Below are 27,583 nucleotides of genomic sequence, written 5' to 3'. Positions count from 1 at the left end.
TGTGAGTAGATTGAAAACTCAGTGTAGGATCTTCCGAGGTGAGAATTTGGTAATACCACGGAGACCTGCTAGAAGCCTGGGAGTAAGATCACACTGTGGTGGTAAGGATCTTCACATAGCTCTGCTGCTAACTAGTCATGACCTTGGCCAGCAGCACCAACTCCCAGCAGTCTTCCTTTCTGCCTATTTAAACATGTAACTGGTGTATTCTCTTGACGATTTTGGCATTTAATATGCAAGAAATAGGGCTCGGCAGCGTGGCCTAGTGGCTAAAGTCCTCGTCTTGAACGTGCCAGGATCCCATATGGGCACCGGTTCTAATCCTGGCAGCTCCACTTCCCATCCAGCTCCCTGCTTGGGGCCTGGGAAAGCAGTCGAGGACGGCCCAATGCATTGGGACACTGCACCCGCGTGGGAGACCCAGAGGAAGAGGTTCCTGGTTCCCAGCTTCGGATCGGTGCGCACTGGCCCGTTGCGGCTCACTTGGGGAGTGAATCATCGGATGGATGATCTTCCTCTCTGTCTCTCCTCTCTGTATATCCGGCTTTCCAATAATAAAGAAAAAAATATGCAAGAAATAGATTGGACAGAAAGACTTGATTTCCAGAATGTGAGCAAAGAGTATAGATGAGGAGGGAGATGGGACTGAAAAAAAAAAAAAGACAGAGTGGTTTGAGAAAGGGTAAAGTCTCAGATACCAGGGTTGCAAGGTCTAACTGAAAGCAGTATGACTCCATTTTAACTTCAATTGTAATTCATATTCCTGATGGATTTTATCAGCCCATGAATTTATGTCAGCACTGTTAGTTCAGAAGAGCTGAGTAAACTGGGTATTTGATTTGTGGAGGCTTGGAACAGAACTTAGATGTTAACAAACATGCTGTTTTCCAAGCCTCAGCTATTACTGAAATGAAGCTGAAGTCAATTTCAGATGTCTGCTCAAAATAAGGACATGAGGCTAGTTAAACTGTGATTTAATATTGCTTGCATGGAGTAGGAGGCTGAGGCCAAGACCTGAGCTGGGGCAAGCTCTCATGACTCTAGTGGTACATGGGTCAGCTGTAGAAAGTGCAGTCACCTGAATGCACAGGGAAAATACTATACACTCCCTCTTAGTTGCTCCCATATGGATAAAAGTCTATGATTTCCCTTAAGATATTTTACTGTTTTATGACACAACAGGTCAAAATAAGAGCAATTAGCTGAGAAGCTAAGCAGTATCCCTATGCGTATGAAAGATCAGCTTTTACCAAGTCTCTATCAATACCACAATTCTATTTCTCAGGGAGGATTGTCCATTCACTGTTCAGATGAGCCAACTCATAAAGCAAGAGTAGATAGCATCTGATGCATTATCATTCTCCATGGTTATGTTCCTTTTATTATTAATATTTCTTTTCAAAAAGAGATTTTTTTACCTTTGTTGGAAAGGCATATCAGATCTACGGAGAGAAGGAGACGGAGTCTTTATCATCTGTTCACTGCCTGAATGACCACAATGGCTGGAACTGAGCTGATACAAAGCCAAGAGACAGGAGCTTCTTCCAGGTCTCCAATGTGGGTGCAGAATCCTAAGGCTTTGGGCCATCTTCCACTGCTTTCCCAGGCCACAAGCAGGGAGCTGGATGGGAAGTGGAATAGCTGGGACCCAAACCAGCGCCCGTGAGATCCCAGTGCTTGCAAAATGAGGATTTAACAATTGAGCCATTGTGTCAGGCCCCATTAATATTGCTTTAGTGGAATTACTTAAAACGCATGAAAAAGGACTGGGCTTAATTAAGTGAACAAATATAACAGGTACAGTATCATCCTTTCAAAGGGACTATGGGGCACTATTCTCTAATTTAGATTGTGATTTCCCTTCTCTCGTCTTACTAGATTATCTTTAGAAATCAGGAGTTGCTTTCCACCAACCAGCATTCTGACCATTTCTATAACTTGCAATATTTATGAAATCTTAAGCAAAAGGTTTCTTACCATTAGCAACAAAGGTAAGTCAAACGTTTTGTCAAGATTTAACAATATATTTGCCACTACAGTTAAGAAGAAGGAATAAAGCAAAGAAAGAAAATAGAGAAAGAAAAAAACAAAAGTTCTAATATTCCAGTTCTGGGTAAGATAGAGGAATCACATGCCATTCCATCTTTGCTGCCAAATATAGCTCAGCAAAACTGAACAAAGCACTGGACAGCTATTTGAGGACACTGAAAGGAGAACATTTGTATACAGAGTTAAGAGGATAATTAAATTTGAAATAATACTGAATTGTGACTTTCCCACTTTTCTTCCTGTACTCCCTGAACTAGACTCCAATTCCAGGAATGGGAAAGGGAATTGCAATGTTTGAAATGAAATGGAGAAAATCCCATAGTTTTCTTTTATATTTGTGTTCTCCATTCTCTTATGACCCAGTGATCCACTGTTCAAGTCAGTATCAGTCAAGAAGGAGAGGTGAAAGAAGGCGACAGGATGAGGCTAAAGCTGTATCCAAGGGAAAACTTACAGCATCAGGTGCTCATATCAGAAATATGGAAAACCCTGGAAACTTTCTCAGATTCCACTTTAAGAAACTAAAGACGACTCAGATGAAGCCAAAGCAAGCAGAATGGAGTAAGAAAGGTAAAATCAGGAAATCAGTGAATCAACACAGAGAACACATGAAAGAACTATGTACCAAACCAAAAGCTGATGCTTTAAAGTAGTCATATCATTAACAAATATAGCAAGACTGACAAAAAGAAAAAAAGCAGAGAGAAGTCATTTTTCAAAAAAATCACTACCAAAACTCACCAAAGATGAAATAGATAATCTTCCTAAAAAGAAATTTCAAGGCCCGGGGGATTTTATTGAAAATACACCAACATTTCCAGTAAGAAATAACTGAATTGTAACAAAAAAAAATTTTTAAATGCCCATACAGGTATTAGTGTTCACTTTCAATTTCAGTGTTTCTGCAGTTAAAACATTTCTCAGTAAATTTGTGCATTTCAAAAACAAAAAAGAAAAAAAAAAAGAACACCAATCCCCCAAATTCTCTTCTATGCACTACAAGTGGAGAGATGATTTTTCAACTCACTTTGTAAAATCAGTCTTACTCTGATGACAAATCAAAGGTATTACATGAAAATAAAACTCCTGAACAATATTTGTCATGAACAGATATAAAAGCCCTCAAGACAATATTAATGAAACAATACATAAAAAGAATATAACACCAAACAGTTGATTCTGTGACTATAAAGCTGGCTTAATATTTTAAAAAACAATCAATGTAATCCAGCATTTTAACAACTTAAAGAACAACTAATTGTATCCTTTTGTAAAGAAAATGGATTTGTGGGGCCAGTGTCATATCTTGTGAGTTAATCTTCTGTCTATAGTGCCAGCATCCCACATGGGCGCTGGTTCATATCCCACCTGTTCCACTTCCAATCTAGCTTCCTGCTTATGATCTGGGAAGACAGCAGAGCATGGCCTATGTCCTTGGGACCCTGCACTCACGTGGAAGAACTGGAGAAGGCCCTGGTTCCAACCTTCAAATCAGCTCAGCTCTGACTGTTGCAGCTCCAACAGTCTGGGGAGTGAACCACTGGATGGAACATCTTTTTTTCCCTCCTACTTTCATGTAAATTTGCCATTCAAATTTTTTTAAATGAATCAATGTTTTAAAAATAAAGTGCATTTGAAAAAATTCAACATTCATGAAGCAAACTAGGATGAGAACTTCCTCAACTTGACCAAAGGGATTCAGAGAAGGCATAAAATGAACATCACACTTGATGGAGAAGACTGAAGTGCTTTCCCTCTAAGACTGGGACCAACACAGTGAGCTCCACTCTCACTACACCTACTCAGGGCTGAATATCAGCCAAGTTGAAAGGAAGAAATGTGCTCTTATTCATAGGTGAAATATAAAAATTCCATAAAAATTCCTCAAAATGGGGGCCAATGTGGTGGTCTTGCAACCTAAGCCTCTACCTGCAACACTGCCATTCCATATAGGCAGCAGTTCAAATCCAGGCTGCTCCACTTACAATCCAGCTCCCTATCTATGATCCAGGAGAACAGAGGACGCCGGCCTAAGTCTTTAGGGCCCTACACTCACATATGAGAGCCGGAGGAAGCCCCTTGCTCCTGGCTTCAGAACGGCCAATTGGGGAGTGAACCAGTAGATAGAAGATCTTTCTGTCCTCTGTAACTCTGCTTACCTACTTTTTAAAAATTCTCAAAACACCTAATATTAACAAGATATCAAAATACAAAAATTAGTTATATTTCTACATTGTAACAATGAGCCATGAGAGAGAAATTTTCTTTCTTTTTTTTTTTTTAAAGATTTATTTTTATTACAAAGTCAGATATACTGAGAGGAGGAGAAACAGAGAGGAAGTGGAGCTCTCGGGATTAGAACCAGCGGCCACATGGGATCAAGGCGAGGACCTTAGCCACTAGGCCACGCTGCCAAGCCCGAGAGAGAAATTTTCAAAAAAGTATTCACAATATCATTAGAAAATGAAATATTTTTAAAGCTAACAAAGCATACACTGTATCAACATACTGAAAACTACAAAATGCTGATAAACATCAAATAAGATCTAAATAGAGGTCTATTATAATAGACTTAAGTAATAGATGTTGTATTATCTTCAGATTATCAAGATTTTTTAAAGATCTATTGTTTAAGTTGAAGGAGTTAACAAAGGAGGAGGGAGAGAGGGAGAGAGAGAGAGAGAGAGAGAGAGAGAGAGAGAGAGAGAGAGAGAGATTGATTCACTTTCCAAAACGCGCACAACAGCCAGGAGCCCCAAACTCAACCTTTTCTTGTGAGTGGCAAGTACCCAGCCTCATCATCACCTGCTGCTTCCCAGGCTGCGAATTAGCAGGAAGACAGATGGAAGCGGAAAGACGACTCCAATGCAGGCAGTCCAGGATGGGATATGGCTGTCCCAGGCAGTTCCTTGATCACTACACTGGATGCTCATCCCGTGCTTAGATTTATATTTAATTGCCAAAATATTTTTGGAAAAGAACCAGTTGAAAGTATCACATTACCCAATGTTAAGACACATTGCAAAGCCACAGTAATCAAGACGGTGCTGGTATTTGTGAAGGGATGGGATCTGGATCAATGAATTAAAGGACCCAGAATCACATCTGCACACAAAAACTACCAATTGTCGTCTGCAAAAAAAAGGGTAGATACAAAGGTCATTCAGTGGAGGGGTTTTTTTTATTTTTTTATTTTTTTTTTTACCAAATACACCTCAAATACAAAGCTGCTTTTTAAAGTCCCTGAATGTTCTTCTCACTTCTCTAGGCATTTCAGGAATGTTGAATGCATGAAGAGAGGCCTTTGGTATTCCCAGAAATGGAAATTGAGATATTGAAGCTGCTCATTCAAGCCTCTTTTCCCAAATTTAGAAACTAGAAGAAAATATTTTGTTCACATAATCAGGGTTCTTATTAAGCATGCATCACTACATTTAAAATGAGGTCGTAGGGGAAAATAATATGATAATACACAATAATATAGTTCAGATTTCACCACTGATGGTGAATGAGCTTGGAAAAATAATGAATGTTGAAATAAACCTCTTCTATATTTTTTCCATGTCAGATGGGTAATGTGCTGACATCATAACAAGGTTGAAGGGAGGCACATGTCACACAGATATGTGTAAACCCAATCATCATGCTTATGAACCACAAAAGGATGAACCTCTTGTATATTCACAGTACTGTGGAACACTGGTGTCCTTTGTTATGAATCTCAAATGATGCAAGTTCTTTGAAATGAAAGGACAGTAGGACACTTGCGGACAGAACAAGGAAGCAGTGAGTGATTTTGTAGGAAGCCCTACAAACCAGACTAGCTTAGGAAAACATCGTGGCAGACACCCACGGCCACTGAAGCTTACAGTAAATGATCTGCTTCAAATTGTTAGTGGCCAGTGGTTACTTAATGGTCATGGCTAGCAGTCTGTGGGTGTATCACATAGGAGAGAGGCACAGAGGAAATAGCTAGGCAGCCCACTACAAGGAGCAGAAATACATGCAAGTTGTTTGGGGAAGTTATATAATGTCTATATTTGCAATGTATATTATAAATCACTTTGCTAGGAGAGCAGGTGGTTTTGTTTACATTTAGCAGATGCAAGCAGAAGTTGGCTGAGTTCATTAGTTAACAGATGGAGAATGCTGTTGAACATCCTCATATTTATCTTATTTGTCCAAATATTTTGCCCATTTATGGGGCCAGCATCAGTGGCTCAATAAGCTAATCCTCTACTCTGGTGCCAGCATCCCATATGGGAACCAGTTTGTGTCCCAGCTGCTCCACTTCTCATCCACCTCCCTGCTTATGGCCTGGGAAAGCTGTGGAAAATGACTTAAGTCCTTGGGGCCCTGCACCCATTAGGAGGCCTAGAAGAAACTCCTGGTGCCTGGCTTCAGATCAGCTCAGCTCCGGCCATCGCGACCATTTAGGGAGTGAACCAGCAGACGGAAGCCCTTGTCTCCATCTCTCCTTCTCTGAGAACCTGCCTTTTAAAACAAAAATAAGCAAATCTTTAAAAAAATATTTTGCCTATTTTGAAAGTTGAGTTGCTTGTTCTGCTGTTATTGGATTTAGAGAGTTCTCTATATGTTCTGGACAAAAGTGCTTTATCAGATATTCACTTGCAAATATGTTCTCCGCCTGTGGCCTGCCTTCATTCTCTTCAAACTGTCTTTTTGAAGACAGGGAGGCAGTGCTAATACCAGTATGTTTTCAGAAATGAACCTCAGACTTTCCAGGAGCTACAGATTTATTCAGTTCTACAGACTCTCAGTAAACCTAAACATGCCAAATTCTGTTGCTAAATAGCCTAATAGACTTGAACAGCAAAGCTAGGGTCTAGCATTTAATGAAAATACACCCAGTTAAATTCCTAGAAAATTAAAGCCATTTCCCTCAAATGCCCACTCAAATAAGCTCTGTAGTGGTTGACTTCCAAAGTCAGCTGTCAAGCATTCCTTCTATTTGGCACATGCATGGCATTCCTCTGATTAAGAGGTGGAGTCTGGGCACAGTGCGGTAGCCTAGTGGTAAAGTCCTTCCCTTCCATGCGCCAGCATCTTGTATGGGCGCCGGTTGTAATGCCAGCAGCCCCGCTTCCCATCCAGCTCCCTGCTTGTGGCCTGGGAAAGCAGTTGAGGATGGCCCAAAGCTTTGGGACCCTGCACCCGCGTGGGAGACCCGTAAGAGGTTCCTGGTTCCTGGCTTCGGATCAGCTCAGCTCTGTTGCAGCCATTTGGGGAGTGAACCAGAGGAAGGAAGGTCTTTTTCTCTGCTTCTCTTTCTCTTTATTAATCTGACTTTCAAATAAAAATAAAATAAATATTTAAAAAGTTGAAATCCAAATGCTATCCTTACAAGTCCACATGTGGGCCTGCCTTGTGATCTGTTTTAACTGGCACAACAGGGCCGAGTGCTGCTGTGACAGTTCTGCGTCCAAGCCTTCGGTGTCCTGGCAGTTTTGAATTTCATCCACTGGGAAGCTAATTGCATGTAAAGAAATCTATGTTTCTCTCCTCTCTGTAAACTCTGCTTTTCAAATAAAAATAAGTAAAGCTTTAAAAACAATCAACTTTCCCTGCTGGAGGAAACTGCAACATGGAAAACTAGAGATGACCTAAACAATGGGCGACTGCAAAGACATAGAGGCCCAGGCACCTGTCAATCCATTCATCCAGGATGAAGTGCCACACGCAGGACTGGGGCCATCTTGAGTCCAGCCCCAGACGAGCAACATGAGTCAATACTATGTGAAGCACAGATGAGCTGTCACCCTGAGCCGGTCCCAAACCGCAGAATCGTGAGCAAATACACAGTTGCTGCTGGTTTTAATTGTAAGTTCCGTAATGGTTACTTACACTGCAAAAGGTAAGTGAAACAATCGCCGAGTTTCAATCATAGAAATCTCCCCAACAGCCCAGCCATTGACCTAGCTGGCTATATTCAGCAGACTGATTCAGCGGTAGGAAGCATTTTGGATTAGAAACCAAAATTCTGGCTTACATTCCAGCTTAGTCACTGTCTGGTTAGGTGCTCCCAGTTCAGCCTCTAAGGCAAAGTACAAATAGTTCCTTTGGGAAGAGATTCCAGGAAGCACAGTCAAGGACTGGAAGGGAGAGACAGCGGGTGCTGCCTACCAGGTAACTGCTGCGGGTCCCCGCTCTGGACCACGGGGAGCTGCATTCTACCTGGGACCCTAACTCCCTCTCTGCATCCAGATATCACCCTAATGTAACCTCTTCCATCATGAAGGCTATTCTTAAATGTCCATTTTAAGTTGGGCTCCTTTTAGGAAAATGGGATGGCCGTAGAACAAGTGATCTCTGAGAAGAGGCCTGACAGACATGAGCTCTCAGACAAAATCAGAATGCTAATTTACATTTTTAAACTTTGTGTATTTATTGTTTGTATTTTTATGAGAGTGAGGGGGAGAGAGAATCTTCCATGTTAGTTCAGACCACCGGGCCAAGAGAAGTGAAGTACAACATAACAAGTCTACCTTTCGGGCCCAGCATGGTAGCCTAGTGGCTAAAGTCCTCACCTTGCATGTGCAGGGATCCCATATAGGTGCCAGTTCTAATCCCAGCAGCCCTACTTTCCATCTGGCTCCCTGCTTTGGTCTGGGAAAGCAGTTGTGGATGGCCCAAAGCCTTGGAATCCTGCTCCCACATGGGAGACCCGGAAGAGGCTCCGAGCTCCTGGCTTCGGATCTGTTGGGGAGTGAATCATCAGATGGAAGATCTTCCTCTCTGTTTCTCCTCCTGTCTGTATATCTGACTTTCTAATAAAAACAAAATAAATCTTAAAAAAAAAAAAAAGAATTCTGGGGCCTGGCACAGCAGCCTAGTGGCTAAAGACCTCGCCTTGAACGTGCCAAGATCCCATATGGGCACCAGTTCTAATCCTGGTGGCCCCACTTCCCATGCAGCTCCCTGCTAGTGGCCTAGGAAAGCAGTGGAGGATGGCCCAAAGCCTTGGGTTTCTGCACCCATGTGGGAGACCCAGAAGAAGTTCCCATCTCCTGGCTTCGGATCAACTCAGCTCCAGCTGTTGCAGCCACTTGGGGAGTGAATCATCAGATGAAAGATGTACCTCCCTGCCTCTCCTTCTCTGTATTTGCAATAAAAATAAATAAATCTTAAAAAAATAATTCTACCTTCTGGCCCCCCAAAGGAAATAATTATTCCAAAATAATTTGATAAGATTTTGCAGGATCCCAACAAGATAAACGATATTCAAGGGGCTGGAAGCACTTGTTACCATGACCTAATCATTACACATTGCACACACATTAAATTATAGCAATGTACCCCAGAAATAAGTATAAACATATATCAATTAACATTTCTAAGGGAAATGGAATTTGTCAGTCATCTTATATTTTTTTCCTGAAAACTCCAGGTCAGGTTGGCTCTACCATCCCTCACTCCCATCTGTTCTCAGCAGCCAACCTATGGAGGAAGTATCCTCGCCTCACTTGCAAACCCAAGTGTAACTAGGGCTTCCAAATGAGATTCCAAACTGAGAGCAAATTATAAAAAAGCACTCAGTGAGGGCACAGGATGTCATTGTCACACATACAGCGCATCCTCCAATCTGACGTCTTCCAGGAACACAAGGGTCCCGCACTGCCAGGTAGTACACAGGCCCAAGCCATCGGGACTTGGCTGGCCAATAAATAGGGGCTTGGGACTTGCATGAAGATTTTTCCCAGAAGAATAAAGGAGAATTCTGAAAGAAATCAGTATACAGAGGAGGCAAAATATTTCCCATGCTGTTCCCAGCTTTCTTCACATTCTACTACACAAAAACATGTTTGAAGGAACACATGTTTGCAACAGCCAAAAGCTGGTGGCATTCAACTTGAGGCAACGTCTTCCCACCAAGCATGCATATAACTGCTTAGGGGGACAGATGTGGGACAGATGATGCTATCTAAAGTTTTTGAAATTTTTCTCCTTCCCACCAAGCCTGCCGTGGTCACTGCCACAAGTAAATGCTTCAGGAAATTCAATGTCATGTTCCCAAATGTCCTGTCCTGAAACCAAAAGCAGAACTCTTACTAAAAACAACAGATGTACAAATGTGAAACATCGGATTAATGAGATGCTTTGAGAAGATAATTTGGAAACATCCACACTGGTGGTTCTCACACTTGAGCATGCATCAGGATTCCTGGGAGAGTCTATTCAAACAGACTGCTGGGCTCAACTTCTCCCAACCTGAGCTCCTGATCCAGCTCTTGGGTGAGGCCTGAGAACTTAGGCATCAAGGGCCCGGCAGCGTGGCCTAGCAGCCAAAGTCCTCGCCGGTTCTAATCCCGGCAGCTCCACTTCCCATCCAGCTCCCTGCTTGTGGCCTGGGAAAGCAGAGCAGGACAGCCCAAAGCTTTGGGATCCTGCACCCATGTGGGAGACCCGGAGGAGGTTCCTGGTTCCTGGCTTCGGATCGGCACAGCACCAGCCCGTTGCGCTCACTTGGGAAGTGAATCATCGGATGGATGATCTTCCTCTCTCCTCCTCTCTGTATATCTGACTTTGTAATAAAAATAAATCTTAAAAAAACTTAGGCATCAAATAAGTTCCCAGGTGTTGCTAGCCTGCTGCTGCTCTGAGGATCGCTCACTCTAAGACTCTGAGATGTTGCTATTCCCTGTGTCCATTTTCTCTGAGGGTAACATGGTCCCTAAGCACACTCAGAACCCTGCAGTCCCACAATAGACAGTTAATTCAGGGCCATTGTCCATTTTCTCTTCCTGTCAACAAAAACCTGAAACTGGGTAATTTATGAAAAAAAATTCATTTTGGCTGATTTCTAGAGGTTGGGCAGTCCAAGATTGGATGGCCACACCTGCTCAAGGCCTCACTGTTTCAACTCATGACAAGGAAGGGAAGGGCAAGTGGGAATATCCAATAGGACAGGATAAGAGGGGTAGCTTTGCTCTAATAACCCACTCTAAGGCAGCATCCTGGTGAGCAGGTCAAGCTGTCACTTGCAAGGGCAGTATCCCATATCAGAATGCCAGCTCAAGCCATGGCTGCTCCATTCTCTTCCAGCTTCAGGGGAAGATGGCCCAAGAATTTGGCCCTCTGCCACTCAGGTGGGAGACCAGGATGGCGGAGTTCCTGGTTTCTAGCTTGGCCCAGATCTGTCTCTCTGTCTCTTCCTGTCTGATGCTCTGCCTATCAGATAAATAAGCAAAAAGCATAAAATAGAACATAACCCATTCTCTTAAAAAGTAAGAGTCCAACAAAAGCAAGAATTCACTCTCGTAAGAAAGGCATTGGTTCCCCTTAATGACCAGATCATCTCTTTAAGAGCCCACCCTCAACACCTCCATAGTGGCAATCGGGTATCAGAGCAGATAAACTACAGCACTGTCATTCCCCAACTTTAACATACCCTGCTGCTCATTGGACATCTGTGAACCTCGTAGGAAGCAGTACTTCCAGGAAGGGGTTAAGATTAGGGTTCGGGTTGGGATTAGAGAAAGCTGTGGAGCAGAGTACATAGCAGAATCTTGGCAGGGCATCAGATCTGGAGCCATCTAAGCCTGTCACCCAGAAATCCTGGCAATACCAAGGAAGTCTGTCAGCAAGTAGCAAAGGCCAATCCACCTCCAATCTTGGATTGGGAAGTTGGATCTTAGACAAGAGTTGGTGACAATAAAAGAGAGATGTGGTTTCTACAGAGTCTAAAATACTCAGTGGTTACCAAGACTCAAATTTTAAGAATGAGATATCCAGCTATATATCAGAGAAATTAACATCACAATATACAATAGTAGTTACAGTATGCTAACCTAGACTTTCACAATGAATTCTGAGTTGAGACTCATGCAGGCTGCAAGCAGTCCTGAACAGACAGACTCCTATTAAAAAGGTTCATTTTGACTTCATAAGTCTGAGATGGCATTTAAGGATATGTACATTTCTATAAAGCTCCCAGAGGAGGCAGGTCCTTGAACCACATGTTGAATGAGAAGACCTGGATATGGGCTGATAAGCTTTATTCCTAAAGGACAGTTTTCCAGCTTTGCTCTGTCAAAACCACTCAGTTCTGTCACTGTATCATCAAATAGACATAGGCAATACCCAGATGAACATGACTGCTACCTAGTGACATTAAATTTGAATGTTATATCATTTGCATGTGTCATAATTTTTTTTATTTTCTCAATCATTGAAAAAAAGTTATATTCATCATTAGATCCATCAATAAAAAAAACATGCAATGGGTCCACTTGGCTTGCTTACACTTAGTATGTAGAATAACTCCTGCCCTATACTACTAGTCCTTACCCTAGAACCACCACATCGCAAGACTCAGAGCTGGGGCCAGGAAGTTTCCTATTTAATCTTCAGCCTGCCCATATATCACTGTAAACCACTTAACCAGACAACTCGTTGAAAAGGCGACAGGATCCCCTTTAAATGCTGTGAACAGGTTGGTCTTCCTGACTTACCCAGTTTGTAGATTGGGGGGACTTACTGTGGGAGACTGGGTGTGCTCAGCTGAGCTTTTCTACCAGTTTTACTCACCTATCCTCCTAGGGGTCCTCTTTGTACCCTTAATTCTAGTAGCACTGATTTCCAGTAGCACAGAGATATGCAGTTCCCATGTCTTAGGGATTGGTCAATTCTGGGAATTCTCAGCCCCAAAACAAGGTCTTGCTGGAGAGACAGAGCAACCTTTACCAAACCAGGCTGCATTCTATAAGAAGCTGGAACACAAGGTACATCTTTTTTTTTAAAAGAAAAACATTTATTTGAAAGGTAGAGTGACAGAAGGGAGACATAGAAAGAGATCTTCCATCTACTGCTTCAATCCATTAATGATCACAGAGGACACGTATGGGCCAGGCCAAAGTCAGGAGCCTGGGACTCCATCCTGGTCTCTTCCACTGCTTTTCAGGTGCATTAGCAGGAAGTTCAAGCACACACACAGCAGGTGGCACTTTAGGAAACTCTGACATGGGATACCAACACTGCAGGTTGTGCCACAACACCAACCTCCCATGAGGAACTAACCATGCAGAGCCCACGTTGCCACGGAACTGTGCATGTGCTTGCTGTTGGTAAAGGTTAGACCTGGCAAGGACTGTACTCCTGGCAGAAAGACTTAGAAGGACTTAGAAGGAGATTAAGTTTAGGGTCCTCAAAGTGTTGAGTCTGGTTTTGAGTTAGAAAAGGGAGCAGAAAGCTAAAGACTGTACATGCTTATCTCAGGAATGCCCAGGACTTAGAGAAGGAATTCAGAGGATTCAGTGATGGAAAGAAAGGGGGAAGGACAGTGAGTCACTATGTGGCAGTCACAAACAGGCAAGCCACTGTCTTGTCAAAGGATAGGACTCAGTCATCAGACCCATGCTTCTCAAATTTCACCATGTTTAAGAATCTCCTAAAAGGCTCTTGTTAAAAATCAAGATGCCTATTTCGCTGGTCTTGGTTGGGATCCAAACTTTCGTATTTCTGTCTTGATGTCGGGTAACTTGAGGGTGCAAGGATACTGCTGACATGCAAACACAACTTTGTTTTGTTCTCCTTTTAAATAATCATGGGCTTTGTAAGAATATGAGACCTACACTTCTCTACCATTTAGAGCTGACATCCAGGGCTGCGTATATTGTTCACCAGCAAGATTCCTGTACCGCAGCACCCGCTGTCATACCCATCAAAACAGTAAGTGGGCTCCCATCACTCTAGTGGTTGAGTCCTCCTTCTATACTTTCCCTAACCAGCCCCCAATCTGTCCTGTGACCAAGCCCCAGGCCAGGGAACTACATGTACCCAGACAGCATACTTTTTCCTAATTCACCTAAAGGTGATTTTTATGCTTGTAGTGGTCCTGCAGTGAGCAGTGCCAGGGTGGAAGACACCACTGGCTGACCCTTGCTAGTATCTTACCATGCTTGGCAGAACGGACACAGCTTTGCCACTGAGCCCTTGAGTAGAAGTTGTTAATGTGCTGTGATAATATGATTTCACCTAATGAAAAAGACAAGTGGGTGCAGAAAGGTTGTAAACAGCACATACTGCTAGTGGGCAAGTAAAAGGGTGCAGTCACTTTGGAAAATATTCTGGTAGCACTACAAATGATTTAATACAGAGTTACCATACAACCCAACAGCTCCATTCCTAGGTATCTATTCAAGAGAAATAATATATCTTCAGAAAAAAAAAACATGTACAAATGCTCTCTGCTGCATTGTCCCTAACAGACATAAAGTGTGAACAAAATACAAATGCCCACAGATGAGCAGATAAAATGTGCTATAACCATACAATGGGACAGCGCGTGTCCATATAAAAGAATCACATGACATGTGCTACACATAAACCTTGTAAAGTGAAAGAAGCCACACACAAAAGAAAAAGTATTATACTTTACGTGTATAGCCATTTTATTCATGCGCATTGCCAAGAATATGAAAACCTATAGACAGAAAGAAGAAAACTACATTTAATCTTAGCCAAAAGGCTGAGAAGCAATGAAAAATAAGAAAGCTAGAGGTTGCCTAGGATTGTAGATGGGAGAATGGGGAGTGATGGCTAAGGGACATGGGATGTTTTGGGGGAATAATGCAAATATTGTAAGATTGTGATGATGAACATACTATGAATACTGAATTTACAGTTTAAATGGATAGGTTGTATGATATATGAATTATACCTCAATAAATGTGTTAAAGATGTCATCACAAATCAGGTAAAGAATGGAAAGATGCAGAGGGATGTAGAAAGGACAGATTTGGGACCCCAGCATCTTCCACGGTGGACCAGAACTGGCAGTGTGGCAGCAGTGTCTTAGGACTCCTGAGGAGCATGCAAACAGCCCCCACATATGATTCTGGACGGAAGCCAAGCACCACAGATGGCAATGCTAAGCAAAATCCTGCCCAAGGACTTGACGAGTGCCCTCATGCAGTTCACCCATGCCTGCTTCTCAGTACTGCCCGGCATGGTGCCTAACATATGGTAACCACTCAAAAACTAAATTCTATACATGCTTGTGATACAGTGCAGGGAATTCCAGAGTCAGTAGAGTGAGTTCCACTTCCAGCACTGCTTTTAACTTCTGTGTGACCCCAGATAAATCCCTTCAACTTGCTAAGCCTCACAGGCTATTCCCTGAAAAGCAGGCAGTGATTATTCTGGGGGTCTACCTAATCCAAGTTTTGCAGCTGCATGAATTAGATGGTCCAGGCAGCAAAATGGATGAGAGAAACTCCTGAGAGAATCCAGAGAGAGCCCGAGCTAGAGATAGACAGCCAGTGGCACAAGACTGGCTAGAGGCAAGCGTTCAGGAAGCTATCAGTACCTAGACCCGCAGACTGCCTCTCAGTCCTCTGCTAGATCACAAGGATAGAAAAATGAACAAGATCTTACATCTGCTCCTGTGGCTGTGGCACTGGATCCATGAATAGCTAATAGAGATATGATATGATCCTATCCCTTGGAAAGTTGAGTTGAAATCTAAATAGAGATGTAGGGTGAGGCATTTAAACAGATGGAGAAACATTAGCAAGGGTGAAGCAAAGAGGGCATATTCCAGGTGATAGGAGAGAACACACCAATGGCAGAGGGGTGCCTGGAGTCGGAACGACACAGAAAAGCAATGGAAAACAATGGGGTGGTGTTGCAGTGACCAGAAAGTCCAGCAGCACTCAGCCAGTGGTGATCTGTACTGCACCGGTGTTCGGAACTCCACCTGGAACCAGGTGGGAAGGGGAGTTTACCGGGAGCTCAGTAGGTGAACCCAGACAAGAAATTGCCCGTCCTGCTGCATTGTTTGATTTGATCAGGAGCAGAGATAGAGCAGCAGATCCCAAACAGGTAGTGTGGGAACAGGGTGGATTTCACAGCACAACCCCAGCCAAATGGAATCAGGAAACACCTTGTGTAGAGAGGCGCTCTGGGACAGGACTGTGCAAGCACTAATCTGGGAGCAAACTCATTTTGGGGTCACTGAATTGCAGCAATGTGGCATCCTACAGGTTCCACCCAAAATGGGTCCAGGTAGCCCCCAGATCTAACAGTCAGCAGGTCAAGAACTCCAGTAGTGGCACATCAAGTGCCATTTTGTACAGTGTGACAAAGGGTTTGAGGGACAACAGTGAGCTGCACCCACACTGAGCTGGTACCGAATTCACTGAGCTCAGTGCATTGCATTGGTCCCACATTGAAATTAATACTGACTTTGGCATCTTACAACTCCAAACAGGTCCATGTGGCCCTCAGACCTAATGGCCAGCAGGTACGAGCAAGATCAACACTGTCAACAATCTAGGGAGACACCAGGTGTCCTAAATAGCTAATCGTGGGAACTGTGCCAACTGGGAGTAGGAGAAACATTGTACAGACAATGGTGCAACAAAAGCACAGGATCACAGGAGGTAGAGTGCTGAGCCAGGAACCGAGGCTGTGGAGATCATGATGGAAGTCTAACATAAGAGCCCAGATCTGAAACTCTCGGGAGGGAACGGCACAAGTGACTGAAAAGAGACGTGTACCAACCACAATAAGAAAACTGAATTGGAGGGCTCGGCAGCGTGGCCTAGTGGCTAAGGTCCTCGCCTTGATCCCATATGGCTGCTGGTTCTAATCCCAGCAGCTCCACTTCCTCTCTATCTCTCCTCCTCTCAGTATATCTGACTTTGTAATGAAAATAAAATAAATCTTAAAAAAAAAAAAAAAAGAAAAAAGAAAACTGAATTGGAGAATGGTGGGTAACACAGCTGAGAAACAGACCCTGAGGAGAAAAATCTGCTAACCAGAAGCACAATGACCAAGAGCAAAAGAAGAGACAAAGGCACAATGGATATTGCTAAAGAATCTCCTGCAAAGGAGCAAATGCCTTTGCCAACTTGAGTTAACTGAGGAATACATTGAGCAAATGCTTTTCACTGGGGGGATTTATAGTGTCTTTGTAATGGACACTGACATGTCCAGCTATGAGTATAGGGTGCACTGCGCATCTTTACTTCTGGGTCAAGGATTGACTCCAGTGAAACTGTTGGATGTGTCTTGACAATGGAATGCTGGACTCTGCCATTGTCCATGCCAGCAATAATGGATTTAGGACTGTTTATGAGGAACTATGTTGTTGTAATTACACAGGGGAACTCTGTTTGGGGTAGGGGATTTGGGGAGGGGGTAGGGGAAATCCCAGGTCCTATGGAACTGTATCATAAAATAAAAAATAGAAGGAAAAAAAGTCTAAATGAATCAGAATTTCAACATTGGGTATTGAAAGGAATTGGAGTCTTGGCCTGAAAAGCTGAGTCAGTATCTGTTGGTGTTTCTATAAGGAACAGGCATTCTTGGGCAGATTCTAAAAAGGTGGGGCATGTGGTCACACCACCGCTTCCTCCCCACTCCACAATGCATCTGTCTAATCTTGGCTGAATTCTCCTTCTGTGACCCTAACTTAACCACGGCTGTGGAACATTCTAGGACCCCTGCAACTGGCCAGGACATTCAGCTAAGCCACCCACACAGTAAGTGACAGAGCAGGGTTTTCTGTTAGGCCATCTTTTGATAACCAATTTTGAAGAGCCACTCAATAAGTACAACTGGATGGCATTGCCAACAGCCAAGTCACATCTATCACACTGTAGGAAAATATAGTACTGTATAGCTATTTTATTGTTATTATTTTGATGATCTTTACATAGTTGATTAGAACGCAAAGGGTCAGGGGCTACAGAAAGTGGGTAAGACCATTGTTTCCACATTCTGGTTTTCCCTTTCTGTATCTAGGGGAAGGGAGAAGACAAAAGGAGAAGCCCCACCCAGCCTCCCAACCATCCCAGGGTCCCCGATGTGGGGCATGCTGTGAGGGTACTGCTGAAGTGGTTTTGATAGTTCAACAGTTCTGAATTACTGCCAATCTCACCATTCCAAGCATGATGAAATCTCTCCAGAATCCACTGGCTGACATAGTCCACATTAGTGTCTCTACTTGCCCAGATTTTTCACTGCTAACACTTGGCTTGGGTAATTGATCAATTTGTTCTGTCCTCTGTCATTGTACCAAGTGTCCTCTACAGGCTCCAATGTACTGCCATGTCTTCCATGTGCACCCGGACATGCTGTCCACTGCTCCATCTGAGCCACTGAAGAGGCTCAGATTTGACACATGCACTCCATGGTCAGACCACAGAACCTGCCATTCTCTTCATGGTTGGGGTACTGAGTCCAGCAGTTCAATTGGGGTAAAATCCCCAAAGAAACTTCATCTGAAGTGATCCCAAAACTGAGTCTTGTGTGTGCTTGCCAGTACAGAGTCTGGCACAGTCCATCACCCCATGCAGCCTATGTATATGCTGGTGGTTGCAATTGCTGGGTCAGTTCTGCCTCCAGCCCTGTCTTCTACACAAACCAATGGGTGTTGGAGCCCAGCCTGATCCTGCTCACCACACACCTCAGCCCTCACGCAATCTGGTGAAAGCTGCAGCCTAGTCAGAGCAACCCACAGTAATCCCCACCAGGCCTGCTCCCTGCCCTGTCTCCCATGCTTGCCAGTATGTACTGCAGACTGGTCCAGTCTGTCCCACATCCCATTCAGCTCTCATATATGTCAATGGGCATTGAAGTCTAGTTCAATACAACCAACTTAGTATCCAGCCCATACACCTGCCAGTGAGGGCCATTCTCTGAGTAGCCATTCCTGTCCCTAGTCCTGGTTCTCATGCTCACTAGTTAGAGTGGCAACCCAAGAGGGAGGTGCCCACTGTTTCCCTAATGGGCTTACATCTGGAGCATACATGCACTATCCAAGTGGTTCTGCAGTTTGACTTGACAGAATTAATCCCCAGTGCCAGCATCTGGTAGCTGATACTGGGCAAAGCTCAATCAACCCACAGTTACTATGACTTATGCTTGCACCAGAAAGAACAGTCAGCCCAGCCTAGCTTTTCCTTGATCTAGCGCACATGATACTAACAGGTGTTGCAGCCCTGCCCGGTCTGGTCTGTCCCCATCCCAACTCACACTCTCTATCTGAAGTGGTGGTCCAGCATGGGAGCCCCATGCAGCCCCCCTACTGGTTTTGCCCCTTCCCCTGGGTCTCACGTGTGCTGGTTGGTTGCTGCAGCCCAGTCTGGCATGGCCCACCTCACCTCGGCATTTGCCAGTGGGTGTTGTAGCCTGGCCAGGCCCAGTCCACCCCCAATTCTAGCTCACGCTGGTGGGGGCTACAGCCTAGCCCAGCCCAGCTGGCACCCAGTCCCAGCCCACATGTGTACTGGTATGTGTCATGACTGAACCTGGCCCAACCCACACTCCATTCTAGTGCTTGGATTTGCCGGTGGGTGATTTGAACTGGCCCTGCTTGGTTTGTCCCTGACCTATGCCAAATGAATGTTGCTGAATACTGTTCCAGGACCTGGTCTGGGCTGCTCCCTATCATGGTACTTAATGCTCACCTTCAGGGACTGTGTCCTGACAGAGAAGTTTCCCAAGCTCCTCCATCAGAACCTCTCCCAATGCCAGATCTCGCACATACCAATGGGTCCGTGGGCCAGCCCTGCTAAGTGTACCTCTTGTCCTAGCAGGAACAGTGGTCTTTCCTGAATAGCCTTCAACCCATTCTGGTTTTTATTGCTGGGGCTTACAGCCCAGCCCAGCCTGGTCCAAACGCAGACACAGCTCACACCTGGTTCAGCAAGGGCAAAAATCTAGTCTAGCCTATCTTACACCTATCATGGTCCTCACCAGCATCAGTTGGTGCTGGAGTCTAGCCCATTCCAGCATGCCCAGCCCCAGTCCACACTTGTGCTGAGGGACACTGCAGGCATATCCAGTCCAGAACTCAGCTCCCACTCCGGCCCCAGCACTCACCAGCGAGAACCACAACCCAGCCAGGGCGTCTCCTTAGCTCCCCAACCAGGCCTGTTCCCAGCCATAGAACTTGCGCAAACCATGGTTGGTCTGACCCAGCTTGGCATTGTCCCTCACCTGTCATGACCTTTGCCTTTGGATGCTGTAGCCTGGCCTGACCTGGCCTGCCCCCAGTCCTTTTTAAGAATGTTTACTTCTTTTCATCTATTTGAAAGGCGGAGTGCCTCAATACAATGCTACATTTTCTGCCTTTGTCTATACCTGTAACACCATGGTGTACATGGGTAACAGAATATTGAGCTTGCAACAGTTGCTGGAAGACCATACTGCTGTAATAATATAAAAGCTGAATAGATGAAAAAAGGTGGAGAAATGAGGGAATCCTTATACCTACAAAATTGTTTCATGGAAAATAGTAAAACAATCTTTAAAAAAGGAGTGACAGGAGAGGGAGAGTTCTTTCATACAAGGATTCCTTTTTCAAATGCCTGCAATAGTCAGGGCTAGGCCAGGCTGAAATCAGGAGCCCAGAACTCCATCCGGATGTCCTGCATGGGTGGCAGAAGCCCAAGCACGTGCATGCTCATCTGCTGCCTGTCGGATCATTAGCGAGAAGCTAGATTGGAAGTGGAACAGCCAGCATTCCAATACAGAATGAAGGTGTGCAAGAGCAGCTTAGGCCGCTGCATCACAAAACCATCATGGCAATGATATTTCAAGGATAAGATAAAAAGTCTTTTTCCAAACTGTATGTTTGGGTCTGACTATTACTCATACAAAAGTTTTAAAACAAGTCTACGCAATTTACAACCCCAAATCTATGGGACAATCCAAGTCATTATGTCCAGATCCATTTATCTTCCCCTTGGAGAACAATGCACACAGAGGCATCCAGTATGAGCTAAGGATTACGGGTGAGTGAATCATTCAGTTCGGGAATGAGTGCTCCAGAGGTTTGAGGCCAGAGTATACCATATACTTGTAGCATCCAGGTGCAACCAATTATCAGCTGGCAAAGTTAGGAGCTTAGCAGTGCTACTAATAACTTCTCTTGCACAGATTTTTTCCTTAAATATTTATCTGAAAATCCTGCTGCCAGAAGTGCTTAAAATTTCTAAATCTCTTCCAGTGGAGTCCTGGGATGATTTGATAGCCAACAGCTGCCTCAGCAATTAACTATGCCCTGATTTGTTGCCTGTCCAAATGGATCTCTTGTTCTGAGAACTGCAAATTCCCTCACTTTGGTATCCTGAGTTTTTCTTTGGGAAGTATTACCTTTGAAATGCTTGTTAAATTCTACAAAAATATTTAAAATAGAATAGTTTGACACCCTGCCATGATTATTTCAGTCAAATAACTCATCTACAAATGGTGGCTAAAGATTCTCAAAGATCCCAGACAATGTGTGATGTGGATGGTGTGACAAATTGTCTGCCCAGCCCGAAGGGAAGCATCATCTATGATGACACATTTGCTTCTGCTTTTTAAATAAGCTGAACTGAGAAACTTTCAGCTGACTAGAAATGGAGAGCCCAGCTGCATACTGGTTCAAAGCTTGCCTGTGCTGATCTCGTCTTGCTTTGTACGTTGATTTTTGTGTCTATTAAGTGCTTACTTTCTCACCAAATTCATGAAGATGATGCGGGGAGAAGTGGTTTTAAATTGATAGGAGCTTCTGCCCAGAAAAAGGACACTCCCATAGACTTTCATTTTCTTCCAGAATGTTCCTGGAAAAGCCCACAGATTCTCCACCTTCAGTTTTCCTTGGACATTTAGCATCACCCTTGCAATATTATCATTTCTGAGCATCATTATTCAACATCCAGGCTCAGTGTCCTGGTTCCTCCCTGTGCTCCCAGGCATCGTTGACCCATCTGTTTTATAATACTTGCCAACTGAGATAGCTCTGTGTCTATTTCCCCCATAAGCCCTAAACCGACTAGAGAGAAAGAATTACATACTTTGAGACCAGAGTTTAGGTGTTGTGGATGAACCTACTGCTTGTGATGTCAGGGCACTGGTTAGAATTCTCACTGTTTCACTTCTGACTCAGTCCCTTGCTAGTGTAACCAGGAAAGCAGCAGAGGATGGCCCAGGTATTTGGGTCCCTGCCACTCACAAGAGAAAACTGGATGGAATTACTGGCTCCTGGAACAACCTCGGCCATTGTGGCTGTTAGGGCAGTGGACCAGAAAATAGAACATTCTCTCTCTCCCCCACTCTCTCTCCCTTCAACATAAATTTTTTATGTAGATTTAATTTCTGCATTCTTCAAAAATTTATTTTTATTTGAAAGGCATATATACAGAGGAGGAGAGACAAAGAGGAAGATCTTCCGTCCGATGACTCACTTCAAGTGGCCGCAATGGCCAGAGTTGAGCCGATCTGAAGCCAGGAGCCCGGAGCCTATTCCAGGTCTCCCACATGGATGCAGGATCCCAAGGCTTTGAGCAGTCCTCTACTGCTTTCCCAGGCCACAAGCAGGGAGCTGGATGGGAAGCGAGGCTGCCAGGATTAGAACCAGCACCCATATGGGATCCCCGTGTGTGCAAGGCGAGGACTTTAGCTACTAGGCCACTGTGCCAGGCCCCAACATAAATCTTTAAAAATAATTACATTCCTTCTTCATTCTTTTACCCCAAGCACATAAGAGTACTTAAGCATGTGAGAAAAAGAAATCAAAGTATTTGGATAGAAAAATTGAAATCTATTTCTCATTGTTTTTCAAAATACACGTTTTCCATGACTTTTTTCAAAACTCCCTAGAAATAGCTTATCCTTCAGTATGCTATACTATAGCCTGGCAAAAGTAAACCTTCTTTTAAAACTCTCCCTTCACTTTCAAGTACAAATTTTAGTTGTGTTCTCTGCAAAGGGAATGGATGTAGCATGCATATTTGCATTTATTGAAGAAACCATTTGACTCCTGAGGAAGGACCCAGAGCCAAGTAGCCAGTAAAAACAAGTGCAAACTACAGCTTGTGACTGCAGTCTCTCATCGTATCCTACAGGGGAGATTATTGCTTAAATGGAGGGTGCTCATGCATTTACAAGCAACCTCTGCAGCCAGCTAGACATCATTTCCACGTACGTAGATTCATGGTGTTACAAAACCGTACTGATCTGTGCACGTGTTTCACTCAGCTCCTTCCCTGTCACATGACCCATCACTGTCATTATAGGGAACTGGTCAGTTAAACACTTGCATGGCACAAGGTACTCTGCTAGGCTCCATGGGAAACAAATCAGACATAGCATGACTTCTGCCCTCAACGGCTCAAAATCCAAGCAGTGAACAAGAATTATAATATATGGCACATGGAATAAACACAACATGAAAGCTGTGCAGAGCTGTGGTTAGAGATAAGGCTTCCCATTTGAAGGAGAAAAGATTTCATCAAAGTGGGGTTGTCACTAGATGAGCAGCAGAATTTGGAGAGACAAGTGGCTGGTGATGTGGGGAGGCATTCCAAGTGCAAGAAGAACCTGCCAAGGAGGAAAATGTGACTCAAATTGTTTAAGTACAGGTAGTCTATTTTGGCTGGATTTTATGAAACAGTAAAGAAAGGCTGGCCCAACTAACCTGGAAGCAAAGTGTAACACCCTGAAAATAATTGAGAACTTTCTACTTAAGAGAGAACAGGGAACTGTTGCTCTAAGGTTATGAGTAGAGGAGTGGTGTAACTAAGAGGATATAAAATGAATCAATTGAGAAGACCAGAGAAAGAATAAGGAATTGGAATGAGGGACTCCAAGTGAGAATGCTATCGTGATAATGTGACAGAGAAGGGCTACACCTGCGTTTGTGCGAGGAGCACTGATAAGGTGAGAACTATTAAGGTAGTGCCTCCATCATGGTCTCGTCTCATTCAGTGCGCAAGTCTGAGATCAGTGACACTGCACTGGGAGTGTCATGGATGAAGCAAATGCCAGACACAAATGCTCTGCTCTCTCCAGCGTATCTCCTTTTTTTTGTGTTGCAGTGATTTTGTCAGCTGATTATATGTTTTAAGTCCAAATAGGAATTTCTAGCCTGCTTCAGGTGAGAAGTTAATTGTATACCCTGAGCCAGGTGTTCAGTTCCTAATACTTATCTGCAAGTGTGGCATTCCAGAACCCTTCTACGGTTGATGTGATCTTGTTTGGCTTTCACAGACCTTGACTGATGAAAACTACTGCTGTACTAGTTTCCCCCACATATAGAAAGATTCATGAGGCTTTCCTTAGTGGCCATCACACCCATGCTCCATTCTCAGCCTTGTTGGCAGAAGAAAACCGGTGTGGATAGGCTTCAGGAATTCTTTTAACAGCAGAATCAAAACTTGTACCCTTTAGAAACATCCACACAATTAAACATGGACAAGTTTGCTATAAATTTCCCATCTACTTCATATGGCTTTCTAGAAATTGCATTTTTTGCTAGGCTGCAAAGAATCTATCCGAGGGCCAGCAAAGCTGTATCCAATTCGAAGAGGGAAGGACTCCAGCGATCTAGGAGTGGCAAAGTGGGGATGGGATTGATTTACTCTCATGCTGACACATTTCCTGTTGCTATAAGATGCTTATTCGAGCTTATATAGAAAATGGAGATGCTGATGAGGTCCCAAGTTCCCTTATTCTTTCAAATGTTCCAGATTCAAGGGCTCTTTAAAAAAATTAAAAGATTTATATATCTGAAAAACACAGAGAAGGAGAAAGTGATAGATTCCATTTGCCAATTCACTTGCCAAATGGCTGTCATGACTGGGGACGGGCCAGGTTGAAGCCAAGAGCTTCGCTATGTCTCCCATGTGTGTGGAAGGGGTTTAAGGACTTGGGACATCTTGAGCTGCTTTCCACAGCACATTGCAGGAAGCTGTATCAGAAGTGGAATAGCTGAGATTTGAAATGCCACTCTGATACAGCACGCTAGCAGAACAAAGTGCAACTGCAAGCCTCTTACCTTCATCATTTCTACTTCCAAAGAAAGTGCCTCTGAAATGGCCTTTAAAATCTGCCTCCCGGTGCTGAGAATGAACACACTGGGTATGATTTGCCTTCAGACCCATGGGCCGAGAGACTTTCCTTCCACAGTCACCTGAAAGTGCTGGCTTGGACTGAAACCCCCCTCCTCTGGATTTGACAGTGCTCAGTGGAACACACTTCCTGAGGCTATTGGAAGATGCAGGTATCGCTCAAAAGGAGAGCTTCTCCAGTCACTACAATCAGCCCTAGTTCATCTGAGGTCGAAACAGAGCCAGCTTAGGAGTCAATAGTGGCCAGGAGTCAGAACAACCTGGGGGAAGCAAACTAGCGAGGACCCGAACTGGCAAGGCCATGATTCTGCGGGTGGCTGGGCCCTGGCAGCAGGTTCTACCTTAGAAAAGTGGAAACTTTGAGAAAGGAGAGGCAGAAGCAGGGCAGGAGACAGGATGGAGTTCAGCAGGTTTTTCCTGCTGAAGGGACTCGGGCAGCCGAGATGCCAGGACGCCTGCACACAGACACCTCTCTGTTGGATTGAAAAGCTGCCTCTCGTCTTTCAGCTGTTGCCCTCGCTCTCATGAAGGAGCATCTTGTCTGCTTCAAGACTTCCTTTTCCTCCTCTTGCTTCCTTTCAACCTAACTCCTGCTAGAGTGGCTGGCAGTGGGGGCTGTGAGCACACACCATGGGAATGCCAGTTGCCCGGTACTGAGGATAACGTCTCCTCGCTGAAACCGTTCCTCCAGCTCAAAACTCACAAGAGCCAGCTCAAAACACAACTGTTTCTGTTGATTTGTTTACACAAATATTCTAGCCATTCGTTCAGCTGAGCATTTCCAGCAGGCATCTCCTAAGCAAGCTATCTGGGAATTTCCTGTCCCCTCTATCCCACCCACACACGCGCCACACACACACACACACACACACACCAGCCCTCCTGCAAGAACTTGAAAGTTGCTTTCTCAGATCCCAGGTTTAAACAGCTCATGATGTTGCTGAACGCAAAGCCAAATATTTGGACTCCTTATAGTCCACATCACCCATTAACACTGAATTAAATCGCACCCATGGATTTCCTCCCCATTACAAGCACACGGGGTGCATGGCACATTGCCCTGCTCCCCTGAAGCTCTGGCCTAACATAAGCCTCCAGGAAGAAGTTAGCTGGACATTTTCAAATGCCATTTTCAAATTGGATTCTGCCCGCACCATGAGACCTCCCCCCATAAATGCTTGGATCCCCGTCAGTGCCATAGATCACGCCGTCGAACGGTAAGTAGCAGCATAGATCCCCCATCTCACCCTCCGCTCCCCACCCCTGCTCAGTGGAGCGTCTCCCTCTTGCCCTAGAGCTAACCAAGTGCATGCCACATGTCACCACTCTCATCTGGCAGCTCTCGCCAAACTTTCTGGGAATTCTCAGCAGGGGGGTGGGGGAAATGGGAAGGAGGCCCCGCCCGTGCTGTCCCCAGAATCACTTTACCTTGGCTGGTGCCCTGCACCTCAAGGGGTGGCCTGGGACTTCGAGTGGCAGGGAGGGGGTAAGGGCGCCTTCCAGGACAAATTGCCACCTCCCCAGGCAACACTCCGCTTGTTAAGAAACTAGTTCATGTCCAACATTTCTCTCCCTAGCCTCCTAGGCCGGCATGGATTCGACTGGAAGTCTGGAATCCTGCAAAGGGTGCTCGGGCTCCTGGCGCCACCAGGACGCCCGCCTGGCCCTGGGACAGTGAGCTGTCTTCCGCACGTGCCCAGACGCCAGCCTGTTCCACGTCATTGTTTCCCTCCGGTTGTAAAAGACGAGTTGGGAGCCAACAAAGGGCGCCCTCAAGCCTGCCTGGGTCTGGAGCGCAGGGTCCAGTCGAGGTTTGCAGCCCTGCTTTGGGCTCCTACCTGGGAAGCAGCAACTCGGAGGGGCGCGCAGCAGCAGCAGGAGCAGCAGCAGCAGTGGTGGCGGCGGCGGCAGCCTCAGGGCAGGCCACAGTGCGGGTCTCCCCATAGCGAGCTGGCGCTTCTCGGGGCTCCGGAGCAACGCAGCGCACTTCTCGGGGGCGGGTGGAGACCAAGGAGAGCAGGGAGCCCCAGGGGCTGCTCGAAAAGCCGGTGAGGGCAGGGCTGCAAAAACTCCTCCTCTCGCCTCTCCCCCTCCAGTCCTCCCGCCCGGAGCCTGCCCTCCTCTCTCCGCCTCCCCCGGAACAGGGCGCACTTTGAGGCTCCCACCCACCAGTGCCGGGGTTTCTTCTGGAAACCGAGTTGCCCCAGCCGGGAACGTTCCCCAGCAAACCGGTAATATCCCACAATATGTTTCTCTGCAACATTTGAATGCCTCCACAATCCAAATACACACACTGGTGCGTCCACCGATTTGTAGATTGCCCCCCGCCCCCCCACGAAGCCATCTGGGGACTATCGAAGGGATTCAGACGTGTCCAGCACTGCTGGAATGCTAGAACCACATTTCCTGGTTTCAGCCTCACTACCACGTCCCAAGTTACCAATTACTATTCCCATTCCACCAACAGAAATCAATGCTTAGAAGTGTGCCCAGGTTGTCTGTGATGGACCAAGCAGGTCTTCGAATTTAGGTGTGCCTGCGCCAGAGTCCACCCGCCAAGGTTTTCGCTTGCTTCTCTTGCAAACGGTAGAACCAAGTACTGCAGGGGGTGAGGGGGTGGATGGCTACTGTGTTGCAGGATGGTGGCGAGGGCGGGGTGGGCTTGATGT

The 27,583-nt window shown here is 45.1% G+C and overlaps 1 protein-coding gene and 1 non-coding gene across 2 annotated transcripts in view; both read right to left on the bottom strand.

The window, feature by feature from the left end:
• Positions 1-26,858, bottom strand: part of SRPX (sushi repeat containing protein X-linked) — an 85,757-nt gene extending 58,899 nt beyond the window's left edge. The window contains exon 1 of the mRNA XM_058658756.1: positions 26,753-26,858. Within this exon, the coding sequence (XP_058514739.1) occupies positions 26,753-26,858 (106 nt within the window). The remainder of the gene's footprint in view (positions 1-26,752) is intronic.
• Positions 5,612-5,715, bottom strand: LOC118760597 (small nucleolar RNA U13). Its single transcript, XR_004996874.2, has one exon. It is a non-coding gene; the product is annotated as a small nucleolar RNA U13 (small nucleolar RNA).
• Positions 26,859-27,583: the final 725 nt, after the last annotated feature.

Source organism: Ochotona princeps, chromosome X (genome assembly GCF_030435755.1).
Source record: "Ochotona princeps isolate mOchPri1 chromosome X, mOchPri1.hap1, whole genome shotgun sequence".
NCBI lineage: Eukaryota > Metazoa > Chordata > Mammalia > Lagomorpha > Ochotonidae > Ochotona > Ochotona princeps.
Note: the sequence above shows the minus strand (reverse complement) of the source record. Positions and strands in the feature narration are given on the sequence as shown.